Genomic DNA, 27,699 nt, shown 5'->3' with positions numbered 1-27,699 from the left:
TGCATGGTCAGCAATGGCTGCCATTTCACTGCTATTTCTCCTTCCTCTTTGTCTCTCTCCATTCATAACTCTCTCTTCCTCCCTAGGCAAAGATTAATGTCTAGTGATTCACTGTTGTTCTGAATCAGATTGCTAATGGGCACACACACACAGAGTAGGTTCAGGAGAGTGCCACTCCATAATGGGGCATAATGGGCGTCTGTGGAAAACTGCTTTATAGTGTCAGCCATCGCAAACACACTCTGTCATGTCTACTGACTTTCCCCTTCAGCCATATGAGGATGCTGAGACAGTGCAATGACTGGATAAAAGCTATATTTTGGTTGGAAGATTTACATCGAGGCTCAAGCGATGCCACTGTGGGTTAAATAGGGATGTTTTTTTGTTTGGGCATCAAACTATTTCCTGCATGGGTGACATTTTTGTGAATGATTAGCGAAGCGACTGTAATCTTGTTTACAGAAACTATCAGCTTTTGTGCTATCGCGGGTCTGGTTGCCTCTTCAGATCTCCCAGTTGGATCTCTCCGTCTGATAATATCTGTGTTGAATAATTCTAGGTTTAGTAATTTGGATACATTTTCAATGGGGTAGTAAATTCATCAATCGTCTCCATTGAATGTTCACAATGGGCTATAACTGTAAAAAGTACCTTCTTGTTAAAAAGGTAGATTTACTGATCCTCATTCCATTGCTTCAGTCTCAAGTAACAAGCATGTTCATGCATGAACCTTAGTGACCACAAGGCACGTTTAACCATTTTAAAGACACTGTGCATACCAACAAAGAGTAGGACAGAAATATTTGATAGATCCATTATTTGATTGTGTACTTAAGCTGAAAATGAGACTTCCTGTGTCTTGACCAGCATTGATTTATTGCTCTTCAACCGAACGCTGCTTGCACCCGCCCACCCGACTAGAATCACTACTCTCGGCGGGTCTGACCTAGAGTATGTGGACAACTACAAATACCTAGGTGTCTGGTTAGACTGTAAACTCTCCTTCCAGACTCACATTAAGCATCTCCAATCAAAAGTTAGATCTAGAATCGGCTTCCTATTTCGCAGACAAAGCCTCCTTCACTCATGCTGCCAAACATGCCCTCGTAAAACTGACTATCCTACCGATCCTTGACTTGGGCGATTTACAAAATAGCCTCCTACACTCTACTCAGCAAATTGGATGTAGTCTATCACAGTGCCATCTGTTTTGTCACCAAAGCCCCATATACTACCCACCATTGTGACCTGTACGCTCTTGTTGGTTGGCCCTCACTACATATTGGTCGCCAAACCCACTGGCTCCAGGTCATCTATAAATCACTGCTAGGCAAATCCCCGCCTTATCTTAGCTCATTGGTCACCATAGCAACACCCACCCGTAGTCTGCGCTCCAGCAGGTATATCTCACTGGTCATCCCCAAAGCCAACACCTCCTTTGGCCGCCATTCCTTCCAGTTCTCTGCTGCCAATGACTGGAACGAACTGCAAAAATCTCTGAAGCTGGAGACTCTTATCTCCCTCACTAACTTTAAGCGTCAGTTGTCAGAGCAGCTTACCGATCACTGCACCTGTACACAGCCATTCTGAAATTAGCCCACCCAACTACCTCATCCCCATATTGTTATTTATTTTGCTAATTTGCACCCCAGTATCTCTATTTGCACATCATCTTTTGCACATCTATCATTCCAGTGTTAATACAAAATTGTAACTATTTTGCACTATGGCCTATTTATTGCCTTACCTCCATAACTTGCTACATTTGCACACACTGTATATATATTTTCTGTTGTATTTTTTACTTTGTTTTGTTTTACCCCATATGTAACTCTGTGTTGTTGTTTTTATCGCACTGCTTTGCTTTATCTTGGCCAGGTCGCAGTTGTAAATGAGAACTTGTTCTCAACTGGCTTACCTGGTTAAATAAAATTTGACCCTTTTTGAGGATAATGATGAAGGAAATTCTACTACTACTACTACTCAGCATCTATACTGAACAAAAATATTAACGCCACATGCATCGATTTTACTGAGTTACAGTTCATATAAGGAAATCCGTCAATTGAAATAAATTCATTAGGCCCTAATCTATGGATTTCACATGACTGGGCAGGGGTGTAGCCATGGGTGGGCCTGGGAGGGAACAGCCCAATCCACTTGGGGGCGCCAGGCCCAGCCAATCAGAATAAGTTTTACCCCACAAAAGGGCTTTATTACAGACACATTCTCCTCAGTTTCATCAGCTGTCCGGTTGGATGGTCTCAGACGATCCCGCAAATGAAGAAGCCGAATGTGGAGGTCATGGGCTGGAGTGGTTACACGTGGTCTGCGGTTGTGAGGCCGGTTGGACGTACTGCCAAATTCTCTAAAACGACGTTGGAGGCGGCTTATTATAGAGAAATTAACATTAAATTATCTTGCAACAGCTCTGGTGGACATTCCTGCAGTCAGCATGCCAATTGCAAGCTCCCTCAACTTGAGACATCTGTGGCATTGTGTTGTGTGACAAAACTGCACATTTTAGAGTGGCCTTTTATTGTCCCCAGCACAAGGTGCAACTGTGTAATGATCATGCTGTTTAATCAGCTTCTTGATATGCCACACCTGTCAGGTGGATAGATTACCTTGACAAATGAGAAATGCTCGCTAACAGGGACATAAACAAATTTGTGCACAAAATTTGAGAGAAATACGCTTTTTGTGCGCATGGAACATTTCTGGGATATTTTATTTCAGCTCATGAAACATGGTACCAACACTTTACATGCTGTGTTTTATATTTTTGTTATTTATATATATATATATATATAGCTAAGTGTCAAGCCACAGGCATACAGCACTCACAGACCTCCATAAAAGTGAGGTATCAACTCAATTTAGATTCTATCCTTCCTCGCTCCCTCTTTTGTGCACTGTGGGCACAGTTTCATACCCATAACATATTCTCTCAATGTGGACAGAGTTACATGTCTGGACAACAGCGAGGAAGAGAGTGGGGAGTTTCTCTCCATGAGGGGGATCTTCTCCAAGAGGGTTTGCCTCCTCCTCAGAATACGCTTCGACATGTAAAAGGAATTAAGAGAACGCAGAGAGGAGAGAGATGATTCGATGGTCCAAATAAGGGCATAGTGAGTGCCAGTCACGGCCCCCCCAGAGCGCTTCAGGAGCTGCTTTTGCTCCTTGGCCTCTTTCAAGTGTCAGAGGCCTGGCCCAGACAGCCAGAAAACGTTTCCACAACGTTGGAGAGACCTATTCCAGAGAAACTCAGGCACCGATGAGTCAGCACACAAAAAATGCTGAGTGGTTTGGACCTGACTGAGAAAGAGAACAAGAGAGAGAGTTGGTGCATGAAAGAGTTTGAGACAGAACATTAGAGACAGAGAATGAGAGTCCGACACCTTTTGAGAGACAGAAAGAAAGATAACCTTCGTGTGTGCCTAATGCTGTGTGGCTGACAGGGGTGAGACTAAAAGCAGTAGCCTAAAGTCTGTGAAGCAGCATGCTAGGACCTGTGTGAGGAGGGGCAGGCACGCGGAAGGGAGGGAGACGGAGAGAAGGAAAGAGGAAGGAAAGTTACCAGCAGTAGGCCAAGGATTACCGCAGAGGCCCTGGTCCTCCTCAATCTTTAGTCTGGGGCTTCAGTAGTCAGCCAGTCGGTCCATATGGTTTGCCTCTTACAAATACCTGTACTTCAAGGGTCTGAGGAATGCTGTCCATCTTCACAACTGTTTATTTGGACAGCATTCAATTACTTAGGCTGTACACTGAAGAGGATGCTATGTGTTTTTGTGTTTGACAGATTAACACTACTTGTTATTCAGTGCAGTTACAGCCTGTGTCCCACTGTGTGCCCGTGTCACTTGGGCCAGAGGTATCACTGAGTCTGTGACGTCACTGTGACAGCCCTGTACTTGACTGGAGGGTACATTCATTGAGGACAATACTGTCAGATGATACTGGTTACTTCAACTGTCCAGTGTAATTTTTGAGACAAAACAAATTCAATTGTTTTGATGTTTTTGTACATAAACTGGATAAGATGTCACACACGGTTGGTCACCTATGTCCCTGTCGTTTGTGTGTGTACTCACCTTGTGGTGCTAGAGAGCGAGACCCAGGTTGTGTGCTGTATCCTGGAGAGACAGGACCAGGTTATTTTTACTCTGCCTTTTTAAGAATGTGTGATATCGGTATCTGCATCATCATCCACGACATTGAACTGGGGTCTCTATTTTTATCAAGGCTGAGAGGGGGAGTTAGCGTTGCTTTACTTTTCATTGTTTTAGCTCTCATTTCAAAGTAGACATTTGGAAAGCGCTTTAGAGTGGGCTGAGAAGAAAGAGGAACTATGAGTGGAATAACATTTGTTCACATTTCCACTAGGCATGAAGTCCTCCTGAGATCTGAATAAACTGAACTGTGATGCCTCTTATTCGTTCCCTTTAGTCATGTTGAATATGACTCATGATATATGACTCAAAAAAATAAAAAGCTTTTGGAGTTCAAGCACCATTATTGATTTGTACATGACTGTATCTGTGACCAAATTGGAGCGCAGTACAGATGTTGTATTGATGTGTTGATGTGATGTGCTAGACAGGACAGTTTGTCTGGCATGAATGACCCCCAAGGCATCGGAGCACACTGACAGGACATAGCAAGCACTCAACATACTTTTGTATAGATAGTGTATGTGGACACCCCTTCAAATGAGTGGATTCGGCTATTTCAGCCACACCCGTTGCTGACAGATGTATAAAATCGAGCACACAGCCATGCAATCTCCATAGACAAACACTGGCAGTAGAATGGCCTTACTGAAGAGCTCAGTGACTTTCAACGTGGCACTGTCATAGGATGCCACCTTTCCAACAAGTCAGTTTGTACATTTTTGCCCTGCTAGAGCTGCCCCAGTCAATTGTGAAATGGAAACGTCTAGGAGCAACAACGGCTCAGCCGACAAATGGTAGGCCACAAAAGCTCACAGAACGGGATCGCCAAGTGCTGAAGCACAGCGTGTAAATATCGTCTGTCCTCGGTTGCAACACTCACTACTGAGTTCTGCCATGGGTTTCCTGTACCCCCGCACATTGACAGGAGAACGCTACATGCCTGAATGCATAGTGCCAACTGTAAAGTTTGTTGGAGGAGGAATAATGGTCTGGGGCTGATTTTCATGGTTCGTGCTAGGCCCCTTAGTTCCAGTGAAGGGAAATCTTAACACTACAGCATACAATGACATTCTAGACGATTCTGTGCTTCCAACTTTGTGGCAACAGTTTGGGGAAGGTCCTTTCCTGTTTCAGCGTGACAATGCCCCCGTACGCAAAGAGAGGTCCATGCAGAAATGGTTTGTCGAGTTGGTGTGGACGAACTTGACTGGCCTGCACAGAGCCCTGACCTCAACCCCACGAACACCTTTGGGATTAATTGGAATGCCGACTGCGAGCCAGGCCTAATCGCCCAACATCAGTGCCCGACCTCACTAATGCTCTTGTGGCTGAATGGAAGCAAGTCCCTGCAGCAATGTTCCAAGATCTATTGGAAAGCCTTCCCAGAAGAGTGGAGGCTATTATAGCAGCAAAGGGGAGACCAACTCCATATTAATGCCCATGTTTTTGGAATGAGATGTTCGACGAGCAGGGGTCCACATACTTTTGGCCATGTAGTGTATGAGTGTCCAACATGTTCTGCCAGATGAACAGAGGGATAGAAGGCCAAAGTGGAACAGTGGAGGGAAAGGCCAAATTGCTAAAATTGTTTGGCAGAGGACTTGAGCCAAAGAAATGGTAGACTGATTAACTGGTAGCCTAAGTATGAACGCAGAGATGAAGAAGAGGATTGAGGGATTAAGAGGGCCGATGGGGGCCAGATGTGGAGACAGAGAGGGGGAGGAAGAAAATGAGGAGGGTGGAGAAAAGCATGGTGGGAGGGCCACTGGACCTGACTGTACTTGTCAGTACAAGCTCTGAGCAAAGCCTTATACAGACATTTCTTAGAGCGTGTGCCCCAGTCATGCACTGCAGTTTCCTGTTAACCCCTCACTGACTGAGAAACTATAGGCTCCCATTCTGGCTCCAAATGTCAGTGTTGGCTAACTTGGAGTTTCTGTCTTTTTATTTTTTATTCTCAGCTAAACTTGGTCTTTGAGTTTAGTTTGTTGGTTCTCCTGTAGGCGTTGTCTGTCTGTATTCAGGCCGTAAACTTATCATAATGTATTATCCTAAAGTTATCAGTTAGGTTGCTAGAAGCCTATAATTCATCTTGACAGACAGGATATTTTCATAACCTTTGCAAGAGCACTTGGTTATGATTTTGAAGTGCAGTAGCCATGTCCAACACAGCTAATGTTTCAAGGGTGTGTGAAAATTCCTCAGATTAAGACTGAAAATGACCATTCCCTGGTTGAGTTATTTTAATGCTCAGCCAGTGACCTATTGGCTCTCACAGTACAACACCTCTTAAATGAACTGGTCAGCTAGTTAACACTTCGCTTAACTACTAGTCTAGACTCTTAGCTAACCTTCAAGGACTGCGTTATGTGTTGCTTGGACACTGTCACAGGAATAGGTTGTTTATGGCATTTTTTTCCATGGTTCATTCAGATGCTAACGTGTGAAAAACGTGCGTCCATGTAGCATGCTGCACACACGTGTTGTGTGTGTGTGCGGCCTGCTATAACATGGAGTCTCTATCTGTAGATCTATCAATAATTCACTCCTCCTGAGCCCCTGCTTTCGCTCATATTAAAATACATCCGTTTCCCAGTCCTTTTCTCTTTACCACCCCAGTTAGTTATTTTATTTGTCTTTCTATTAACTTCCTTCTTTCTTCACCTACCTTACCTAACAACATTTGGGTCAACAGTTAGCACATGAGTGGGTAAACTTGAAAGGGTGTGTGTTTGTTTCTATGAGTGTGTGTGTGTTCACTAGTCAGACTGAGTCAACCCTTATTAGGCATTGCTGGGAGCAAGAAGTGGGCTGTGGCTACAGAGCTGTGTCACAGGAAGTGGGAGATTGTATCACGGGATGGATGGAGGGAGAGGAGGAGTGGGAAAAGAGATTGAGAAGGAAAAGGAGAGTCTGCTCCCTCTCCTTTGCTCTTCCTGGTTTTCAGTGACTAGACATATACTGCAATGTGAACTTGTCACGTCTCGACCGCTACCTCCGGAGGTAGCCACGACACTTACCTGACAGTTGCGTCTCTCTAAGCAGGGCAGTGTAAACACAATTGGCTCCTTGAGCCAACACTCTTACAGTACAAATTGTTATAGCATAGCAATGTTTTTGAAACAGCTGAAATGTACGGACATTTTACTTATTTCTATTGAGTTTTTACCTGAAATTCATTTTCATTTGCTTGACTGCAATGAACCACTGAGGTCCAGGCAAGAAGCAACTCACCAGGGAATTATCCACGTTTTCATTCGCAATTTGCTTTTACCTCATATAGTGACTTCCGTGATATTGATAAAATGAAGCCTGGTTTGTTCTAAGGTAACTTTTAATACGGTAATTAGTGTAAGCCTAAGAGCTCCTATATAGCTATTGTTCAGCTAAACGTCCGCATTCAGCTACAGCCAGCACGTTTATGTGAGGATGCAGAAATTACACTGAACAAAAATATAAACGCAACAATTTTAAAAGATTTGACTGAGTTACAGTTCATATAAGGAAATAAGTCAATTGAAATAAATAAATTAGGCTCTAATCTATGGATTTCACATGACTGGGAATACAGATATGCATCTGTTGGTCACAGATACCTTGGTCTGCGGTTGTAAGGCCGGTTGGACGTACTGCCAAATTCTCTAAAACGATGTTGGAGACGGCTTATGGTAGAGAAATAAACAGAATTATCTGGCAACAGCTCTGGTGGACATTCCTGCAGTCAGCATGCTAATTGCACACTCCCTCAACTTGAGACATCTGTGGCATTGTGTTGTGTGACAACTGCACATTTTAGAGTGGCCTTTTATTGTACCCAGCACCAGGTGCACCTGTGTAATGATCATGCTGTTTGATCAGCTTCTTGATATGCCACACCTGTCAGGTGGATGGATTGATTATCTTGGCAATGGAGAAATGCTAACAGGGATGTAAACAAATGTATTCACAACATTTGAGAGAAATAAGCTTTTTGTGCTTATCTTTTGTTGCGTTATATTTTTGTTCAGTGTGTTTTGTTTACCTAGCCTATATTGTAATATGAATGACATCGTATGATAACATTACTGTACTTTTTTATATTCGTATGGGAGGGGTAAACATTCATTACTGATATGCTAACATTACTTGATCATGAAGCATGTTGTTAGCCTTAGACTGTTCTCTCTCCTTCGCACGGCAAGCGGTACCGGAGAATCAAGCCTGACACCATCAGTCTCCTGAACAGCTTCTGTCCCCAAGCCATAAGACCGCTAGATAGCTAATAAAATGGCTACACAGACTATCTGCATTGACCCTTCTATTTTATTTTTTAACTGTCTCTATGCACATTCTACAAACTCACTCACACACTCACCATGACCAACACACACACACACATGCACACACTTGATTTGCTCACACACGCGCAAACACACTCACATACAATCATCATACACACTGCTGCTACTCTGTTTATCATATATCCTGATGCGTAGTCACCTTACCCCAATACATATCTAACCCTACCACTCCAGTATCCCTGCACATTGTAAATATGGTATAGGCACTGACCCTGTGTGTATAGTTTACATTTTTTTATAGTACTACTGCATTGTTGGGAAAGAGCAAGAAAGGCATTTCACTGTACTAGTGCACGTGACAATACAAATTTAGCTGTGTATTGTCAGCTAATTTAATGTCTATGGAGGAGAAAATAAACCCTTTAATTGTCTGCACATGCTTGTGGATTGTTGCATTATTCAAGAGTGTGTAATATGGTTTGGTTGCATTATTTAATATTGTAATGTGCTTTAGAAGAAAAGTTCCTCAGATTGCTAAGTAGATATGCTTAGTGGCTGTTATATTTACAGTCAAATTGAGCTGCGGAATAAGACTATTGCGTTGGCTGCCGCAATGAAAGTTAAGGCAAGGATATAATGTGATTTGAAAAGGATAAATATACTGTATTTATCCACTCTGCTTCTCAGACTCATCTCTCATAGTGGGAATAGGGACTCTGTCACTTTCACTCACTCACTCAGCCTTATCTGAAGATCAGGGACTTCTCCTGAATGTGAGCCTTGATATGAGCCAGGGCATCGGGGAGGCCCTCACCATCTGTGTCTGCCAGTGTCACCCTGCCTGGCTCTAGTCAGTAACACTTGTCTGTCAGTGCCACTGCACATAAGCCAACTTGCATAACACTGCAGTCCTCTCCTATAGATCGGTTTGTATTTCTAGTAGTCTCTAAAGTTTGTTTACTTTCTCTTATAGACCAGGGCCTGCGAAATGCCAAGGTTTCTATTAGCTGGTAAAATTCCCTAAGAACAGGTTGCATTTCCAGTGTTATTTTGCTATCTGAGTTGTTCTTCTGTGGGAGTTAATGCAAAGCTGCCCCAGGAGCCCACATGGCAGTCGGATATCTCTAGGGTGTGTGTGTGTGTGTGTGTGTGGAGGAGATGTAGTGCAGGTGGAAGGTTCCAGAGCCTCCTCTCAGAGCCGGAACACGGCAGAGCTTCCTGTCTTTGTCAGCCGCCGTTGTTGTTCCCAAACCATCTTATTTTGGATCAAACCAATCTCTCCTTAAATTAGCCATTTATTGGGTCGTTCCACGAAAAGAGTGCCTTTTGCGTCCCTTTTGATATTTTAAGCAGAAATTGTGGACCAATATTGAATTTAAAAGCCTGTTATATTAAATGAAGTGCATTTTATTATAGACCACATGGAGAATTCAATACATCTGATCTTAAATATGAATAAAGACTTGCTAAAGTGCCAAAATCCTTCATTTTGACATGTCCCACTATGCATCCTCTGTGACTTCTAGGAAGATTTTAACCCACTTAACCCCAACGTTTTCACCATCATTGTAAAGCCCTAGATAATTTGTTGTTTTGACAAAGTAATTTCTGAAGATTATTATTTATTGAATGTTATTAGTGATTCATTTAGGTCTGTCCCTCATTTTAAGGTCAACCCTGTTACGTGAACTGAACTCTTGTTCAATATTCCTTTTAAAAATATTATTTTCAAAAGAAACATTGAACATCTATTGATCAAATCATAGTGTAAAAGCAGGTGCGCTGGTTCTATTATTTTTGGTCATTTTCTGGTGTTTTGTGGTGGAAAACTAAGTGGGTCGAGTATAACACGTCAACCCTATTACCCATAGATAGACGGGCTAGAAATGTTTCAGCAATTTATACATTTTTGTGACGCTTGCATTCAATTGCCACTCCCTGTTGCACGCAAGTTTCTATTCCCTCTGTCACAAGAAGATTCATGGCTGATTTAAGATGAAATCGTCAACCCTGTTACTTTATTTGGCACTTAATAGGCACTTACTATAGTCATTTATTATTCAACCTCTTGAGATGGAAAAACATGTTTTCTATGAAGTTGAAATTAGGTGAAATCTATCTAAAACATACATTTTTTGACCAAGTTACACTTATCAAAAGGCACCGACTTGGTGGAAGGACCCTACTGCATTCCTGCTCTCTTTTTCTCCCCCTCTCTCTCTTTCTCTATCCTTGTCTGTCTGGTCTGTCTCTTCTACTCTTCTTCCATCTCTTCCCTCACGATGTCTCACTCTTTCATACATGCACGAACATCTGGTAAAAGCATCGGTGCATATTCTCATAATATGCATGTCAAGGGAGGACCTAAACTTAGACTATACACTCACAGGTGTATAAATGGCCTGTTGGTTGTGCTGAAGAGACACCATTCAATATGGTGTATTACCTGTTGCTCCCCCCCTTCATTAAGAGTGTATTGAGTTGGCTTGCATCAGTGCTCGGGGGTCCATTGACAGCCATAGTGTGACAGTGGCTGGGTGAGTTTGAACAGAGCAACTGGACGATGGCCTGTATGGACTGGCTCAACTCTCAGGCATGTCTTGTTTATGGCAGCGTGTGACCTAGCTCATTTTTCTGATTCTTTCTCTCCCCCTCTAACCTCCCAGTCCCCTCTTCTCCCCTCCCTCACTTCTTACCCTGCTGTACTCCACCATACTTGACCCTGGTTCCCTCCTTCCTCTCCCAACACCATCCCTTCTTCCCCTTCTCCAGGCCCCCCGTTCTCTCTCTAGCTCTCTATCTCTATCTATTCAACTCCATATGCTTTTTTTGCATAAGAAATCATTACATTGTACAATAATTATCTTTCTCTGACTCTCCCTTTAGTGAATCCAGTATCTGCCAGGCTCGGGCCACGGTGATGATCTATGATGATGCGAATAAGATGTGGCTCCCAGCAGGAACGGGGCCTCAGACCTTCAGCAGGGTCCAGATCTACCACAACCCCTCCACTAACGCATTCAGAGTGGTGGGACGCAAGATGCAGACAGATCAACAGGTAGTGTGTGTGCATCTATATGTACAGAATCTTTGACAATGGGTTTAAGTCTGTGTGCATGATCGTATGTGTTTGTGTTTGGTCTTGTGTGATGATGTACATCATCAACAGCTGCACACCTCTAGTACCAACAAGCCCTGCCAGCTGTAGAACTGTGAATCAGCCCTTTCTCCACCAGTGGACATCCGCAGGCAGACTAACACCCACTAACCTCAGCTGTGATGCAAGCACAGAAACCCTACCCCAGGTTCTCTGTGCTGGGTCAAAGAGCTGTGTTGTGTCTCCTATAGTTCCCCCATCAGGGCCAGCAGACTTGTACGGGCCTGGGTGGCACGGAGCACATGAGGCCTATCAATACTTACACCTCCTGTACTGTCACAGCTCTAACAATAGAACAAGACAAACAGCAATATATATTGAACAAAAATAGAAACGCAACATGTAAAGTGTTGGTCCCATGTTTCATGAGCTGAAATAAATCCAGGCTTTGTCGTAGCCGGCCGTGACCGGGAGACCCATGGGGCGGCGCACAATTGGCCCAGCGTCATCCAGGGTATGGGAGGGAATGGCCGGCAGGGATGTAGCTCAGTTGGTAGAGCATGGCGTTTGCAACGCCAGGGTTGTGGGTTCGATTCCCACGGGGGGCCAGTATGAAAAAATAAAATAATGTATGCACTCACTGACTGTAAGTCGCTCTGGATAAGAACATCTGCTAAATGACAAAAAAAAAAATAATAATAATAATAAGATCCCAGAAATCTTCAATACGCACAAAAAGCTCCACTTTTGTGCACACATTTGTTTAGTCAGCATTTCTCCTTTGTCAAGATAATCCATCCACCTGACAGGTGTGGTATATCAAGAAGCTGATTAAACAGCACGATCATTACACAGGTGCACCTTGTGCTGGGGACAATAAAAGGCCACTCTAAAATGTGTAGTTTTGTCACACAACACAATGCCACAGATTTCTCAAGTTTTGAGGGAGGGTGCAATTGGCATGCTGACTGCAGGAATGCCCACCAGAGCTGTTGCAAGATAATTTAATGTTAATTTCTCTATCATAAGCTGCCTCGGTTTTAGAGAATTTGGCAGTACGTCCAACCGGCCTCACAACCGCAGACCACGTGTAACCACGCCAGCCCAGGACCTCCACATCCGGCTTCTTCACCTGCGGGATCGTCTGAGACCAGTCACCCGGACAGCTAATGAAACTGAGGAGTAGTCCTGTCTGTAATAAACTCATTCTGATTGGCTGGGCCTGGCTCCCCAGTCAAATCAAATCAACAATGCAGTTTTTAGAAAATTAAGTGTTAAGTAAAAAATGGATAAGTAAAAAATATAAATAATTGAAGCACACCCAGTGGGTGGGCCTATGCCCTCCAAGGCCCATCCATGACTGCACCCCTGCCCTGTGAAATCCATAGATTAGGCCCTAATGAATTTATTTCAATTGACTGATTTCCTTATATGAACTGTAACTCAGTAAAATCGTTAATTGTTGCATGTTGCATTTATATTTTTGTTCAGTATAGATACAGTATCTCACCACCCCATCCCCCTCTATCTCTTCCCGCTCTCTCCATACTATTCTCTCTTTAAACATCCAGTCGCCTGAGTGTTCCCCATAGACGTATCTTAAAGTGGATTATGTTTCCTGAGAGGTAGTTGGCCAGCTCAACCATTTCCTTTGACAATTAAGGAAGCCTTCCCCCTCTCTCTCTGAGTATCTCTGTCCCCTCTGTGTGTGCGTCTCTCTCTCCCTGACTCTTTTGGCGCGGTGAGTTTAGGCACTCGCTCACTCCTCCGCTCTGTGGAATTCAGGGGTTGTAAAACAAACAGAGAAACGATGCATCAGCACATTCAGACTGAGTCACTCAAACCCAGATCACAGTGGCCTGTATTGAATCACCAGGCTGGTGCCACCTGCTGGACTGATATACAGTGGTGTAAAGTACTTAAGTAAAAATACTTTAACCTCTTAAGGATCGGACCCTATTTTTAAATTTTCGCCTAAAATGACATACCCAAATCTAACTGCCTGTAGCTCAGGACCTGAAGCAAGGATATGCATATTCTTGATACCATTTGAAAGGAAACACTTTGAAGTTTGTGGAAATTTGAAATTAATGTAGAAGAATATAACACATTAGATCTGGTAAAAGATAATACAAACAAAAAAACATGTGTTTTCTATTTATTTATTTTTCATCTTTGAAATGCAAGAGAAAGTCCACAATATAATATTGCAGTTGTGTGCAAAGTTTCAGATTGATCCAGTGAAGCATTGCAATACTGGACTATTTTGTATCAAGTCTGCCCGAATGTGCCGAATTGGTCAATTGATACATTTTCGAGAACATACAAAAATGATATGGTAATACAAAATGTACGTTTACACACTCCCAGGAATGTCATACATGATTGATCATTAGCTTATACACTAACTTCCACACATCTAGATGGCCGGGGTTCAAACTGTAGAACCCAGTTCCTACATTTGAATATAAAAATGGATTTTATCAAACAAAACTATGCTACATTTTATCTCTGGGACCCTTAGGATGACAAATCAGAGCAAGATTACTGAATGTAAGTACATTATTTACCTTCAGAGGTGAATGTATCAAACTAGTTGGCGTGATACGTTTTTTGTTGTTGTGCACTCTCCTCAAACAATAGCATGGTATTTTCTCACTGTAATAGCTACTGTAAATTGGACAGTGCAGTTAGATTAACAAGAATGTAAGCTTTCTGCCAATATAAGACATGTCTATGTCCTGGAAAGTTTGCTGTTACTTACAACAGTCCGTTAGCGCAACCGTCCCGTATACGGGACACCGATCCCATAGAGGTTAAAGTACTACTTAAGTCGTTTTTTGGGGTATCTGTACTTTACTATTTATATTTTTGACAACTTCTACTTCACTACATTCCTAAAGAAAATAATGTACTTTTTACTCAATACATTTTCCCTGACACCCAAAGTACTCGTTTCATTTTGAATGCTTAGCAGGACAGGAAGATGGTCCAATTCACATCCCTGGTCATCCCTACTGCCTCTGATCTGGTGGACTCACTAAACGAAAATGCTTCGTTTGTAAATTATGTCTGAGTATAGGAGTGTGTGCCTGGCTATCCGTAAGCAATTTACAACAAGAAAATTGTGCCGTCTGGTTTGCTTAATATAAGCAATATGAAATGATTATACTTTTACTTTTGATACTTAAATATATTTTTGCAATTACATTTACTTTTGATACTTAAGTATATTTTAAACCAAATACTTTTAGACTTTTACTCAAGTAGTACTTTAATGTGTGACTTTTACTTGAGTAATTTTCTATTAAGGTATCATTTACATTTACACAAGTATGACAATTGGGTACTTTTTCCATCACTGCTGATATAGACATAGAGTGCATTTGTCTTGTCCAAACTGGCTTCCTCTCCTTGATCTGAAAGCACAGGCTGAGTGCAATATGGAAAAAGCTTTCAATTAGGGAAGATGGAGAGGAGACCATGCTACATTAGACTGTGATGCACCCTAAACATTAACACTTAGGGCTGGGCGATATACAGTGAGGGAAAAAAAGTATTTGATCCCCTACTGATTTTGTACGTTTGCCCACTGACAAAGAAATGATCAGTCTATAATTTTAATGGTAGGTTTATTTGAACAGTGAGAGACAGAATAAAAACAAAAAAATCCAGAAAAACGCATGTCAAAAATGTTATAAATTGATTTGCATTTTAATGAGGGAAATAAGTATTTGACCCCCTCTCAATCAGAAAGATTTCTGGCTCCCAGGTGTCTTTTATACAGGTAACGAGCTGAGATTAGGAGCACACTCTTAAAGGGAGTGCTCCTAATCTCAGCTTCTTACCTGTATAAAAGACACCTGTCCACAGAAGCAATCAATCAATCAGATTCCAAACTCTCCACCATGGCCAAGACCAAAGAGCTCTCCAAGGATGTCAGGGACAAGATTGTAGACCTACACAAGGCTGGAATGGGCTACAAGACCATCGCCAAGCAGCTTGGTGAGAAGGTGACAACAGTTGGTGCGATTATTGGCAAATGGAAGAAACACAAAATAACTGTCAATCTCCCTCGGCCTGGGGCTCCATGCAAGATCTCACCTCGTGGAGTTGCAATGATCATGAGAACGGTGAGGAATCAGCCCAGAACTACATGGGAGGATCTTGTCAATAATCTCAAGGCAGCTGGGACCATACTCACCAAGAAAAAAATTGGTAACACACTACGCCGTGAAGGACTGAAATCCTGCAGCGCCCGCAAGGTCCCCCTGCTCAAGAAAGCAAATATACAGGCCCGTCTGAAGTTTGCCAATGAACATCTGAATGATTCAGAGGAGAACTGGGTGAAAGTGTTGTGATCAGATGAGACCAAAATGGAGCTCTTTGGCATCAACTCAACTCGCCGTGTTTGGAGGAGGAGGACTGCTGCCTATGACCCCAAGAACACCATCCCCACCGTCAAACATGGAGGTGGAAACATTATGCTTTGGGGGTGTTTTTCTGCTAAGGGGACAGGACAACTTCACTGCATCAAAGGGACGATGGACGGGGCCATGTACCGTCAAGTCTTGGGTGAGAACCTCCTTCCCTCAGCCAGGGCATTGAAAATGGGTCGTGGATGGGTATTCCAGCATGACAATGACCCAAAACACACGGCCAAGGCAACAAAGGAGTGGCTCAAGAAGAAGCACATTAAGGTCCTGGAGTGGCCTAGCCAGTCTCCAGACCTTAATCCCATAGAAAATCTGTGGAGGGAGCTGAAGGTTCGAGTTGCCAAACGTCAGCCTCGAAACCTTAATGATTTGGAGAAGATCTGCAAAGAGGAGTGGGACAAATTCCCTCCTGAGATGTGTGCAAACCTGGTGGCCAACTACAAGAAACGTCTGACCTCTGTGATTGCCAACAAGGGTTTTGCCACCAAGTACTAAGTCATGTTTTGCAGAGGGGTCAAATACTTATTTCCCTCTTTAAAATGCAAATCAATTTATAACATTTTTGACATGCGTTCTTCTAGATTTTTGTTGTTGTTATTCTGTCTCTCACTGTTCAAATAAACCTACCATTAAAATGATAGACTGATCATGTCTTTGTCAGTGGGCAAACGTACAAAATCAGCAGGGGATCAAATACTTTTTTCCCTCACTGTATCATGAATACCGGTATACTGATATGGATCCACATACCGGTATGGATTTTTATCACTGAGTGTTTGTATAAATGTCTAATATTGCAATTACCAATGTAGTTATTTCCATACTACCTGAGTGAGGATCTTTCACTTACCTAAAATCTGCAGTTTGTCCATTTCAACTGTACAGAGCATCACCCTTTTTCTTGATAAAGAAGTGGTATCCATGATATGACAATGTTGGGAGTGTCATGGTTTGTGGTCCTCTGTAGCTCAGCTGGTAGAGCACGGCGCTTGTAACGCCAAGGTAGTGGGTTCGATCCCCGGGACCACCCATACACAAAAAATGTATGCACGCATGACTGTAAGTCGCTTTGGATAAAAAGCGTCTGCTAAATGGCATATTATTATTTATTATTATTCATGACTCATGTCTTGACTCCGACCCCCTTCTCTCTAAGGTGGTGATTAACTGTCCGATTGTGAAGGGCCTGAAGTACAACGAGGCCACGCCCAACTTCCACCAGTGGCGGGACGCGCGGCAGGTGTGGGGGCTCAACTTCAGCAGTAAGGAGGATGCCGCCCTCTTCGCCAACGGAATGGCCCATGCACTGGAGGTGCTCAACTCCCTGGCAGACGCAGGTACTAATATAATGGATTTTACATGCAACCTCAACATACATGACAACATGCTTTGCAATACCTAAAGGCACAGCACTGTCTGAGAAATAATTGAGAGAAATGCATGTGTGGAAACATGAGCATGACTTGCATCTCACAGCTTTCTTCGTAAGTCATACTAAGAATCTCTTTCCCCTCTCTATCCCCAGGTTACGCTACCCTCCCCCGCCCAGTGTCAAATGGACCCTCCCCAGAGGAGCTGGAACAGCAGCGGAGGTACCAAGTGTGGGATTTCACCTTTACTTCCAGATTGAGTTGTAATTAAGGTTCAAGACAAGACAGTTTCATATGACCAGAGGTCCAACTGACACAGTTTTACATAACCACACATGCACACTGACTCAGAGGATTTGTCAGCATTAGCCTTATGCCGCTTAGCCCTCAGCCAGCCTCTTGAGGTCGGAGGTTGAAAAGCTAAAGAAGGTCAACTCCTCTTTGAAATCCCATCCTTTCCTACCAACTCCTCTTCCTGTGGACCCCACACTCGCCAAGGATACGCCCAGCTTTACCCCTAATCTAATTTAGTCTAATGGGCAATATGACACACTGTGGAGGCTCTGGGATAGGCTGGTGAGGTTGTCCGTCAAATGGTGGTAGTAATGGTCACAGATATGATTGTCAAGATGGCGCCGACGGAGAAAGGCAACATCTTACAAGTTCCAACTCCTTTGCTATATAGTGACTTTTATCGTGTTTCTTTACTTTTCTTGTACAGAAAGTTCATACTATTATCACATATGATCGCCAAGCACTTCTGGAAATCAGATTGACAGTTACTAACCTCGATATCGACTTCAAATATGACTTCAACCCCGACTCAGCTGTTCCACTGTTCATACCGGACCCTATTACCGTTGTTACATGGGCTACCAAAACACTGCAGGTGTAGACGCGGGAGACGAGCTGGAGTCTGTTCTATTGGCAAATGTCCAGTCACTTGAGAATAAGATGACTCTTATCAGAGAGACTTGAAAAGCTGCAATGTTATGTCTTACTGAAACATGGCTGGATGATGACGCTATGCACGTAGTACTCGGTTGATTCTCCATGCAGTGGCAGGATCGGACAGTGGCTTCGAGGAAGTTGAAAGGAAATGGAGTGTTTTTTCATAAATAACAACTGGTGTGCTGCTTCAAGTGTGAAGGAAATCACTAGCTTTTGGTCACCTGATATATACTGAACAAAAATATAAACGCAACATGTAAAGTGTTGGTCCATTGTTTCATGAGCTGAAATAAAAACAAACAAACATTTTCCATACGCACAAAAAGCTTATTTCTCTCAAATTTTGTGCACAAATTTGTTTACATCCCAGTTAGGATGCATTTCTCCTTTGCCAAGATAACCATCCACCTGACAGGTGTGGCATATCAAGAAGCTGATTAAACAGCATGATCATTACACAGGTGCACCTTGTGCTGGGGATAATAAAAGGCCACTCTAAAATGTGCAGTTTTGTCACACAACACAATGCCACAGATGTTTCAAGTTTTGAAGGAGCGTGCAATTGGCATGCTGATTGCAGGAATGTCCACCAGAGCTGTTGCAAGAGAATTTAATGTTCATTTCTCTACCATAAGCTGCCTCTAACGTCGTTTTAGAGAATTTGGCAGTGCGTCCAATATATGACCTGTAACTCAGTAAAATCTTTGAAATTGTTGCATGCTGCGTTTATATTTTTGTTCAGTATAGAATACCTCATGGTAAATTGCAGACCATTTTATCTACCAAGAGTTTTCATCTGTAATTATCATGGCAGTCTACATCCCTCCACAAGCCAACACCACTCTGGCACTCAACGAACTGTATGGGGCCATAAACAAACAAGAAACCGCTCACCCAGAGACAGCGTTTCTGGTGGGCGGAGACTTTAACGCGGGGAGACTTAAAACCGTCCTACCTCACGTCTACCAACACGTCTGCTGCTCCACTAGGGGCGCTAAAACTCTAGACCACTTTTATTCTACCCACAGAAGCGCTTACAAGGCCCTCCCTCGTCCTCCCTTCGGCAAATCTGACCATGATTCCATTCTCCTGCTTCCTGTTTACAAACAAAAACTCAAACAGGAAGTAGCAGTGATGCGCTGAATACGGAAGTAGTCGGATGAAGTAGACGCGAGGCTACAAGACTGTTTTGCTAGTACAGACTAGGATATGTTCCGGGATTCATTCGATAGCATTGACGAGTTTACCACAACAGTCACATGCTTCATCAATAAGTATATAGACGATGTCAACCACACAGTGACTATAAGAACACATCCATACCAAAAACCATGGATTACAGGCAATATCCACGCTCGGCTAGAGCTACTGTTTACAAGGAACGGGACACAGACAAGCCCACTACGTCCTCCGAGACCTCAAACATGCAAAGGGACAATATAGAAGGAAGGTGGAATCCTATTACACCGGCTCCAACGCTCGTCGTATGTGGCAGTGCTTGCAGACAATAACGGATTACAAAAGAAAATTCAGCCATGAGTTGCCCAGCGATGCAGAACTCTCAAACGAGCTAAATGCCTTTTATGCTCGCTTCGAGGAATATAACACACTGTCCTTGCGTGAAAGCCCTTGTTTTCCAGATGACTGTGTGATCTCGCTCTCCGTGGCCGATGTGAGCAAAACGTTTAAACAGGTTAACAATCACAAGGCCACCGGGCCAGTTGGAGTACCAGGGCGCATGCTCAAATAATGCGCAGACCAGCTGGCAAGTGTCTTCACAGACATTTTCAATCTCTCCTTGTCCCAGTCTGTAATCCCAACATGTTTCAAGCTGACCACCATTGTCTCTGTTCCCAAGAGCTCTAAGGTAACCTGCCTAAATGACTATTGCCCTGTAGCACTCACATCTGTAATTATGAAGTGCTTTGAAAGGCTGGTTATGACACACATCAACACCATCATTTCAGACACCCTAGACCCACTCAAATTCGCATACTGCCCCAACAGATCCACAGATGATGCAATCTCAATTGCACTTCACACTGCCCTCTCCCACCTGGACAAGAGGAGAAATAACTATGTGAATGCTGTTCATAGAATACAGCACAGCGTTCAACACCATAGTCCTCTCCAAGCTCCTCACCAAGCTAGGGACCCTGGGACTGAACCCCTCCCTTTGCAACTGGATCCTGGACTTCGTGACTGGCCAGACCCAGGTGGTGAGGGTAGGCAACAACACCTCCGCCACGCTGACCCTTAACACAGGGGCCCCTCGGGTGTGTGCTTAGTCCCCTCCTGTACTCCCTGTTCACCCACGACTGCGTGTCCACCATCATCAAGTTTGCTGACGATACGACAGCGGTAACCCTGATCACCAACAGTGACGAGGCTGCCTACAGGGAGGAGGTCAGAGATTTAGCAGAGTGGTTCCAGGCCAACAACCTCTCCCTGAACGTCAGCAAGACAAAGGAGCTGATCGTGGACTACAGTAGAAAGCGGGGAAAGCACAGCCCCATCCACATCGACGGGGCTGTTGTGGAGCGGGTCGAGAGCTTCAAGCTCATTAGCGTCAACATCACTACATCACTAAGGACATAACATAGTCCGCACAGGCCGAGCTCCCTGCCATCCAGGAACTCTAGATCAGGAGGTGTCAGAGGAAGGCCTGAAAAAAAGACTCCAGCCACCCAAGCCATAGACTGTTCACTCTGCTACCGTCCAGCAAACGGTACCGGAGCATCGGCTCTCGGACCAACAGGCTTCGAGGCAGTTTCTAGCCATAAGACTGCTAAATAGTCAATTAATGGTACCCAAACTATCTGCACTGACTATAATCAATGACTCTACACACTCACTAGACTATACAGTGAATTCGGAAAGTATTCAGACCCCTTGACTTTTTCCACATTTTGTTACGTTATAGCATTATTCTAAAATTGATTAAATTGTTTTTTTCCCTCATCAATATACACACAATACCCCATAATGACAAAGCAAAAACAGGTTTGTATACATTTTTGCACATTTATAAAAAATTAAGAACGGAAATATCACATTTACATAAGTATTCAGACCCTTTTACTCAGTACTTTGTTGAAGCACCTTTGGCAGCGATTACAGCCTCGAGTCTTCTTGGGTATGACGCTACAAGCTTGGCACACCTGTATTTGGGGAGTCTCTCCCATTGTTCTCTGCAGATCCTCTCAAACTCTGTCAGGTTGGATGGGGAGCATCGCTGCACAGCTATTTTCAGGTCTCTCCAGAGATGTTCGATCGGGTTCAAGTCCAGGCTCTGGCTGGGCCACTCAAGGACATTCAGATACTTGTCCCGAAGCCACTCTTGCATTGTCTTGGCTGTGTGCTTAGGGTGGTTGTCCTGTTGGAAGGTGAACCTTCGCCCCAGTCTGAGGTCCTGAGCGCTCTGGAGCAGGTTTTCATCTGTACTTTGCTCCGTTCATCTTTCCCTCGATCCTGATTAGTCTCCCAATCCCTGCCGCTGAAAAACATCCCCACAGCATGATGCTGCCACCACCATGCTTCCACCACCAAAATCGAGCATACTGCCATGCAATCTCCATAGACAAACATTGGCAGTAGAATGGCCGTACTGAAGAACTCAGTGACTTTCAACGTGGCACCGTCATAGGATGCCACCTTTCCAACAAGTCAGTTCATCAAAAGAGCTGCCCCGATCAACTGTAAGTGCTGTTATTGTGAAGTGGAAACATGTAGGAGCAACAACTGCTCAGCCGTGAAGTGGTAGGCCACACAAGCTCACAGAATGGGACTGCCCGAGTGCTGAAGCGTGTAGCACGTAACAAATGTCTGTCCTCGGTTCCAAACTGCCTCTGGAAGCAACGTCAGCACAATAACTATTCGTCGGGAGCTTCATGAAATGGGTTTCCATGGCCGAGCAGCCGCACACAAGCCTAAGATCACAATGCCAAGCGTCGGCTTGAGTGGTGTTAAGCTCGCCGCCATTGGACTCTGGGTGAGTGGAAATGCGTTCTCTGGAGTGATGAAGCACACTTCACCATCTGACAATCCGACGGACTAATCTGGATTTGGCGGAGGCCAGGAGAACGCTACCTGCCTGAATGCATAGTGCCAACTGTAAAGTTTGCTGGAGGAGGAATAATGGTCTGGGGCTGTTTTTCATGGTTCGGGCTAGGCCCCTTTAGTTCCAGTGAAGGGAAATCTTAATGCTACAGCATACATTGACATTCTAGAGTATTCTGTGCTTCCAACTTTGTGGCAACAGTTTGGGGAAGGCCCTTTCCTGTTTCAGCATGACAATACCCCCATGCACAAAGCGAGGTCCATACAGAAATGGTTTTTTCGGGATCGGTGTGGAAGAACTTGACTGGCCTGCACAGAGCCCTGACCTCAACACCATTGAACACCTTTGGGATGAATTGGAATGCCGACTGCGAGCCAGGCCTAATCACCCAACATCAGTGCCCGACCTCACTAATGGCTGAATGGAAGCCAGTCCCCACAGCAATGTTCCAACATCTAGTGGAAAGCCTTCCCAGAAGAATGGAGGCTGTTATAGCAGCAAAGGGGGGACCAACTCCATATTAATGCCCATGATTTTGGAATGAGATGTTCGACAAGCAGGTGTCCACATACTTTTGGTCATGTAGTGTATCAAACTCAAATACCTTGTACCTCTGCACATTGATTTGGTACTGTTACTCCCTGTATATATCTCCATTGTGTTAAAATTGTATTTTTAAACTCTGCATCAAGTAAGCATTTCACGGTAGTCTACACCAGCCCTCAGTCAACCAACAGTGCAGTGGGTGACAGATGTACTGGGGTAGGGGACCTGGAGCGACCCGGATTAGGGCTTCTTGGCCAGATGTGGACTTTAATTGCAGTGCTAATCAGGAGCTGTGAAATGCCCCTTCACAGACCCAGCATGGCTGCATAGTTAGCACAATTGAATCACAAATATGCTCTTCAGTCTTGCAGTGCTCCAGAGCCAGCTGTCACAATTAGACAGTGCCTACTGGGATTGTTTGAAAATGGTTGTTGCTTTAATGAAATAATTGCTGGTACAGTTCACTTGGTTCAGTTCACTTGCCATGTTATTATTGTCGAAATAATGTAATTTCTCTGCCAGGCCACCTCTGGCTGGATACCTCCTTTTCAGGGAGGATGTGGTACCTTCCCATTCATCCCTTCACCAGATACAACATTGTTATATGATTTGTTGACTGTTTGGGTGTATTAGTGTCTGTTTGTTTGTCTCTGTGTTAATCCCCATGAGTTTTGTCCCTGTAGGCTGGAGCAGCAGGAGAGAGAGCGCCAGGAGTGGGAGAGACTGGAGAGAGAGAGACAACAAGCTGCAGCAGGTCAGAGGCACCAGCTTGGGTCAAACAGCCACACTGACAGCAATACCGTTTGCCTTTTTGAACAAAGCCAATTATTGTATTATTTTTACCCATTCTCTGAACGTAGTACACTGTGACAGTCTCTTACGTTTTTATTTTTAGTGCCCACTACTCCAGCCCCACCGTTGGCCCCCCCAGCACCTCCGGGCCCTCCTCCACCCCCCGGACCTCCTCCGTCTGGGCCCCCTCCACCCCCGGGACCTCCTCCCCCAGGACCCCCGACCGCAGGATCAGGACCCCCGCCCGCCCCACCGCTGCCCTCCCCGGGAGGAGATGGGGGCCTGGCGACAGCCTTAGCCGGGGCCAAGCTCCGCAGAGTGGCCAAGGTGAGAGAGAGAAAGGAGAAATAGTGGCCTCAGGATAAGAATTTGCATAGCAGTTGTTTTGTATCTGTTGTATCTATCTCCACATTTATGCAACCACCATTCATTTCTGATTTGGACTTCAATGCCAATCATTTTGAATGCCGAGCCTTTCTGTCGATACTCTTAACTGCTCCTGTGTCTTCTACTGCCCTCTGTAGGATGATAGTGGTAGTGGTGCTTTTGCTGCTGCTGCTTCTTCTGCTGCTGCAGCACCGGCTGCCAAGCCTGATCAAAGCCGCACCAGTGCCTCCATCGGTGGTGGTGGTGGTGGTGGAGGAGGCCTGATGGGTGAGATGGCATCCATCCTGGCACGGAGGTAGGTGGCACTGAAGAGAGCACTGCTATAAATGAACAGATCCATACGCCCCAGTCTAGAGCGCTGTGTATGCCCCTCTATGGCTCTGATCCGGCTTAGTGAATCTTTAAGTTTTGTATCACACTCTTACTCTCCTTTTGTCTGTCTTGTTCAGGAAAAAAATGGCAGACGGTGGGGCTAAGCCACCTGCTAAGACAGCAGATAATGTAAGTATTTGTTAATTTATTGGCCAACTATGTCGTGAATACATAATTGAGCAATTTCCATGTAGTCAGAAAACACTCAAGTTTGGCTGGTCTAACTCTGTTTCCTTTCTCCCTACAGGATGACTCAGAGTCTCAAGGCCAAAGTGGTGAGAACTGTGCGTGTCTGTGCCAGTCTGTTTTGTTTGTACCTAGGAAGACAAATTTGCTTGATACTTTACTTTTATACAGTTTTGCTGTAAAATATGCCTGTCTTCTTTTTAGACACTCTTGGAAGAAGACCTTGGGAGAAATCAGCTACTATGCCCAGGTAAGGTTTCAGCTTCCTATACTCTCTCTGCGTCTGAAGTAAGAGCAGCCTGTGTGGACGGATGTCAGTCTCAGAATTGAAAGAGGGGTGTGTGTGTTGATGAATTGGTTGCTTCCCATTCTAAGAGCAGAGTGTGTGTGTGTGTCTCACAAACAGGAATAACTCAATCTCCAAGAACATGGACTCCACCTCTCCCTTGCCCCAGGGTCCCAGGTACAAAGTCCTAACAAGACAAGACAACAGGACTGATGCTTTCCTGCTCTCCCTAGCATACTGTCCCACCTCCCTTCTCTCTGTCAGGTCAACAGGGGCACAGCTTCAGATCATGGTGCTGGGCCATTGTACTGTTAACAGCACCACCTAGTGGACTGCAGAAGGCTATGACTACTGTGACAGCCTTTATCATCTGCAGGATTTCGTTCTGATAATATGTGAATTGATATCCCTTGATGTAGTATAGAATGGAATTTTGTGTGTTTTGCCTGGAATTTCTGGACGTTTGGTGGTGTGGTCAACGGTCAAATGTCATTGAAACTTTGAAAGCTAGCCTTGGGTTGTCTGTTTTCAACAGAATGTGTATGTGTGGTGCTTCCGGAGGCCTCTGGGGGTGCTATGGTGATGGGTTGGATTGACAGCGTGGGTTGTCACGGTGATGGGACAATGTTCGATCTTAATCAGTCTCTCCCTTTCTCTCTCTGCCTCCCCTACCCACTCTCTTTCTTTCCCCCATCTCCACAACTCATCCAGGGTGAAGCATGCAGGTGGTAGTAATGATGCTGGAGGTGGTGAAGAGACTGATATGGAGAGGATTAAACAGGTAAATATTATTTTCTGAAGCACCTTTAATGCCAAGACTAGTAAAGACATATAATCATATGCAATACTAAGACTGCAAATGAAAGAAGGTTTTGGTTTCTTCTTGTAGGAGATTCTTGACGAGATGCGGAAGGAGTTACAAAAAGTAAAGGAGGAGATAATCGGAGGTGAGACTATGCAGATATTTGTTTTGGGCCACAACCATGTTTCACACAGAGACCTATCCAATGACATTTGTATAACAGTCCAAATTAAGTGGGGGGGGAAAGAACAAAGGCACTACTTTTCTTTGTCAGATGTTGTATTGATTGTTTCTTGTCTCTCTCCTGTTCCACAGCCTTTATTGAGGAGCTACAGAAGAGGGGCTCCACATAGTTCTGCTAGAGTGGTGGGAGGAACAGGGGGGGTTGGATGGATGGAGGTTATGGCCCTGTGTGGAGCTCTCCCCCGTCTCCCCCTCCAGTGTAGCCCAGGGATTTTTCTTTCTCTCCTTCACACATTCTCACATTCACACACACCTACATACTTGCACACGACACGTACATGTTAACCCAGGGAACCGATTCACAACCACATCCAAACACAGGACTAGATCACCTGCTACCACCCCAGCTGTGATGACACAACCTCTCCTCGCTCATCCCTTCTTGTATCCAACTCTTCCTTTAATTTCATGAGAACCACTGTAGAACACATAATCACGGCTGCTGTTGCTCTTACTCCTTGTCATGTACAATTGTATCTCTCCCCCCATGTATCTACCCCATAGAAATCCTGCTCCTATTCACTCCCTTCGTCAGACAGACCAGTGTTTTTACTGGGGTCTTCAGTATTCAGGGAAGATCATGAATTATTGTTACTGTAATGGTAGAGTGGTTGGTTGGCTTTTGTAAGAATCCTCTTTAACCTGTCACAGCTTCAACCTCAAAACACTGCCTTCAAATAAAAACATTTAGATAACCCTTGAAAGATAGGCCTATGTCATCTTGGCCCATCTTGAGAATGTGTGGTGATGGGAGGAAACTACCAGATTGTACAGGGACCCCATGGTGGAGGTCTTTCATCCACAGCACACACTGCTCCCTGCAGGCCTGGTGCACAAGAGCTTATACTGCCCCACTGCCTTGAAGCAAGGGCTACCACTCCCAAGTGGACTGCTCTGTCAATGGCTAAAAAAGAGACCCTACACAAACTTCAATTCTACAGACTTGGAGGAGAAGTCAGAGGAGACATGCAAAGGGAATGTGATGGACGACCGCCCGGCGTGCCATGAGAGAGGAGAGTGCTGTGGTTCTGTGCTATGGAGGGAATCCTAGTTCTTTCTGCACTTGGCCCGGAGAAAGTGTGTTTTTTGTGTGCCACTAAGTATCGACTCACACTCATCTTTACCTTCTGCTCAAAATGAGACACTAATCATTTGCCAGTGCAGTGGTCCTAAACTGTACTGTTTTTTTGGCCATGACCAACTGCCTTGGAGAATATATTTTTTGGGGGGGGATGCTAGCAAAAATGAAATGCTGTTTCTCTTTTAATTGAGATGAATGGGGAATTGTTTTGATTGTTTTCTTTTCAAGAGATGTTATTTTGAGTTACTGTTATGTTTTTTTTGTTTTTCTAATCGAGTATAGGCTTTTTACACTGAAATATAAATAAAACAGCGTAGAGACACTGGATTAGAGATGCCTTTATAGTCAAATACAGCCGCTTCTTGTAATGCATCAGCTTCTTGAGTCTCCTTTTTTTGGGCTTTCCATTGAAGCTCATTCCAATCCTTTTCAAGACTTTAATATTTTTCAGGATATTCTGGCTTTCATGGCATTGAATGGAATTAAGATGATGTGCATGTATTTAATTTTTAAAAAAATAGCACATGCATTTATGAACATTTTGAATAGGAAAGAATGTATGTATTAATGTTGATACTGTATTTCAATATTACTCATCAGCATAGGGGTTGGGGATTTAGGAATGTTTCTCTGGT

At 44.2% G+C, this 27,699-nt stretch overlaps 1 protein-coding gene across 5 annotated transcripts in view; it reads left to right on the top strand.

Annotated features, from left to right (window-relative positions):
* Positions 1–27,436, top strand: part of LOC311105916 (vasodilator-stimulated phosphoprotein-like) — a 33,577-nt gene extending 6,141 nt beyond the window's left edge. For 2 of the 5 annotated variants that reach the window (XM_084148148.1, XM_084148149.1), the window contains 13 exons: positions 11,342–11,513; positions 17,145–17,325; positions 17,514–17,580; positions 23,599–23,669; positions 23,811–24,034; positions 24,232–24,389; positions 24,544–24,595; positions 24,714–24,750; positions 24,857–24,902; positions 25,059–25,115; positions 25,650–25,719; positions 25,828–25,885; positions 26,056–27,436. In XM_084148148.1, the coding sequence (XP_084004274.1) occupies positions 11,342–11,513; positions 17,145–17,325; positions 17,514–17,580; positions 23,599–23,669; positions 23,811–24,034; positions 24,232–24,389; positions 24,544–24,595; positions 24,714–24,750; positions 24,857–24,902; positions 25,059–25,115; positions 25,650–25,719; positions 25,828–25,885; positions 26,056–26,093 (1,231 nt within the window). In that variant the 3' untranslated portion in view covers positions 26,094–27,436. The remainder of the gene's footprint in view (positions 1–11,341; positions 11,514–17,144; positions 17,326–17,513; positions 17,581–23,598; positions 23,670–23,810; positions 24,035–24,231; positions 24,390–24,543; positions 24,596–24,713; positions 24,751–24,856; positions 24,903–25,058; positions 25,116–25,649; positions 25,720–25,827; positions 25,886–26,055) is intronic. The other 3 variants (XM_084148150.1, XM_084148152.1, XM_084148151.1) reach the window with 3 other exon arrangements.
* The last annotated feature ends 263 nt before the right edge of the window (positions 27,437–27,699 follow it).

The sequence above is a fragment of the Coregonus lavaretus genome (genome assembly GCF_964263955.1).
Source record: "Coregonus lavaretus genome assembly, chromosome: 30".
Classification (NCBI taxonomy): domain Eukaryota; kingdom Metazoa; phylum Chordata; class Actinopteri; order Salmoniformes; family Salmonidae; genus Coregonus; species Coregonus lavaretus.
This window is presented reverse-complemented; position numbering and strand designations above follow the sequence as displayed.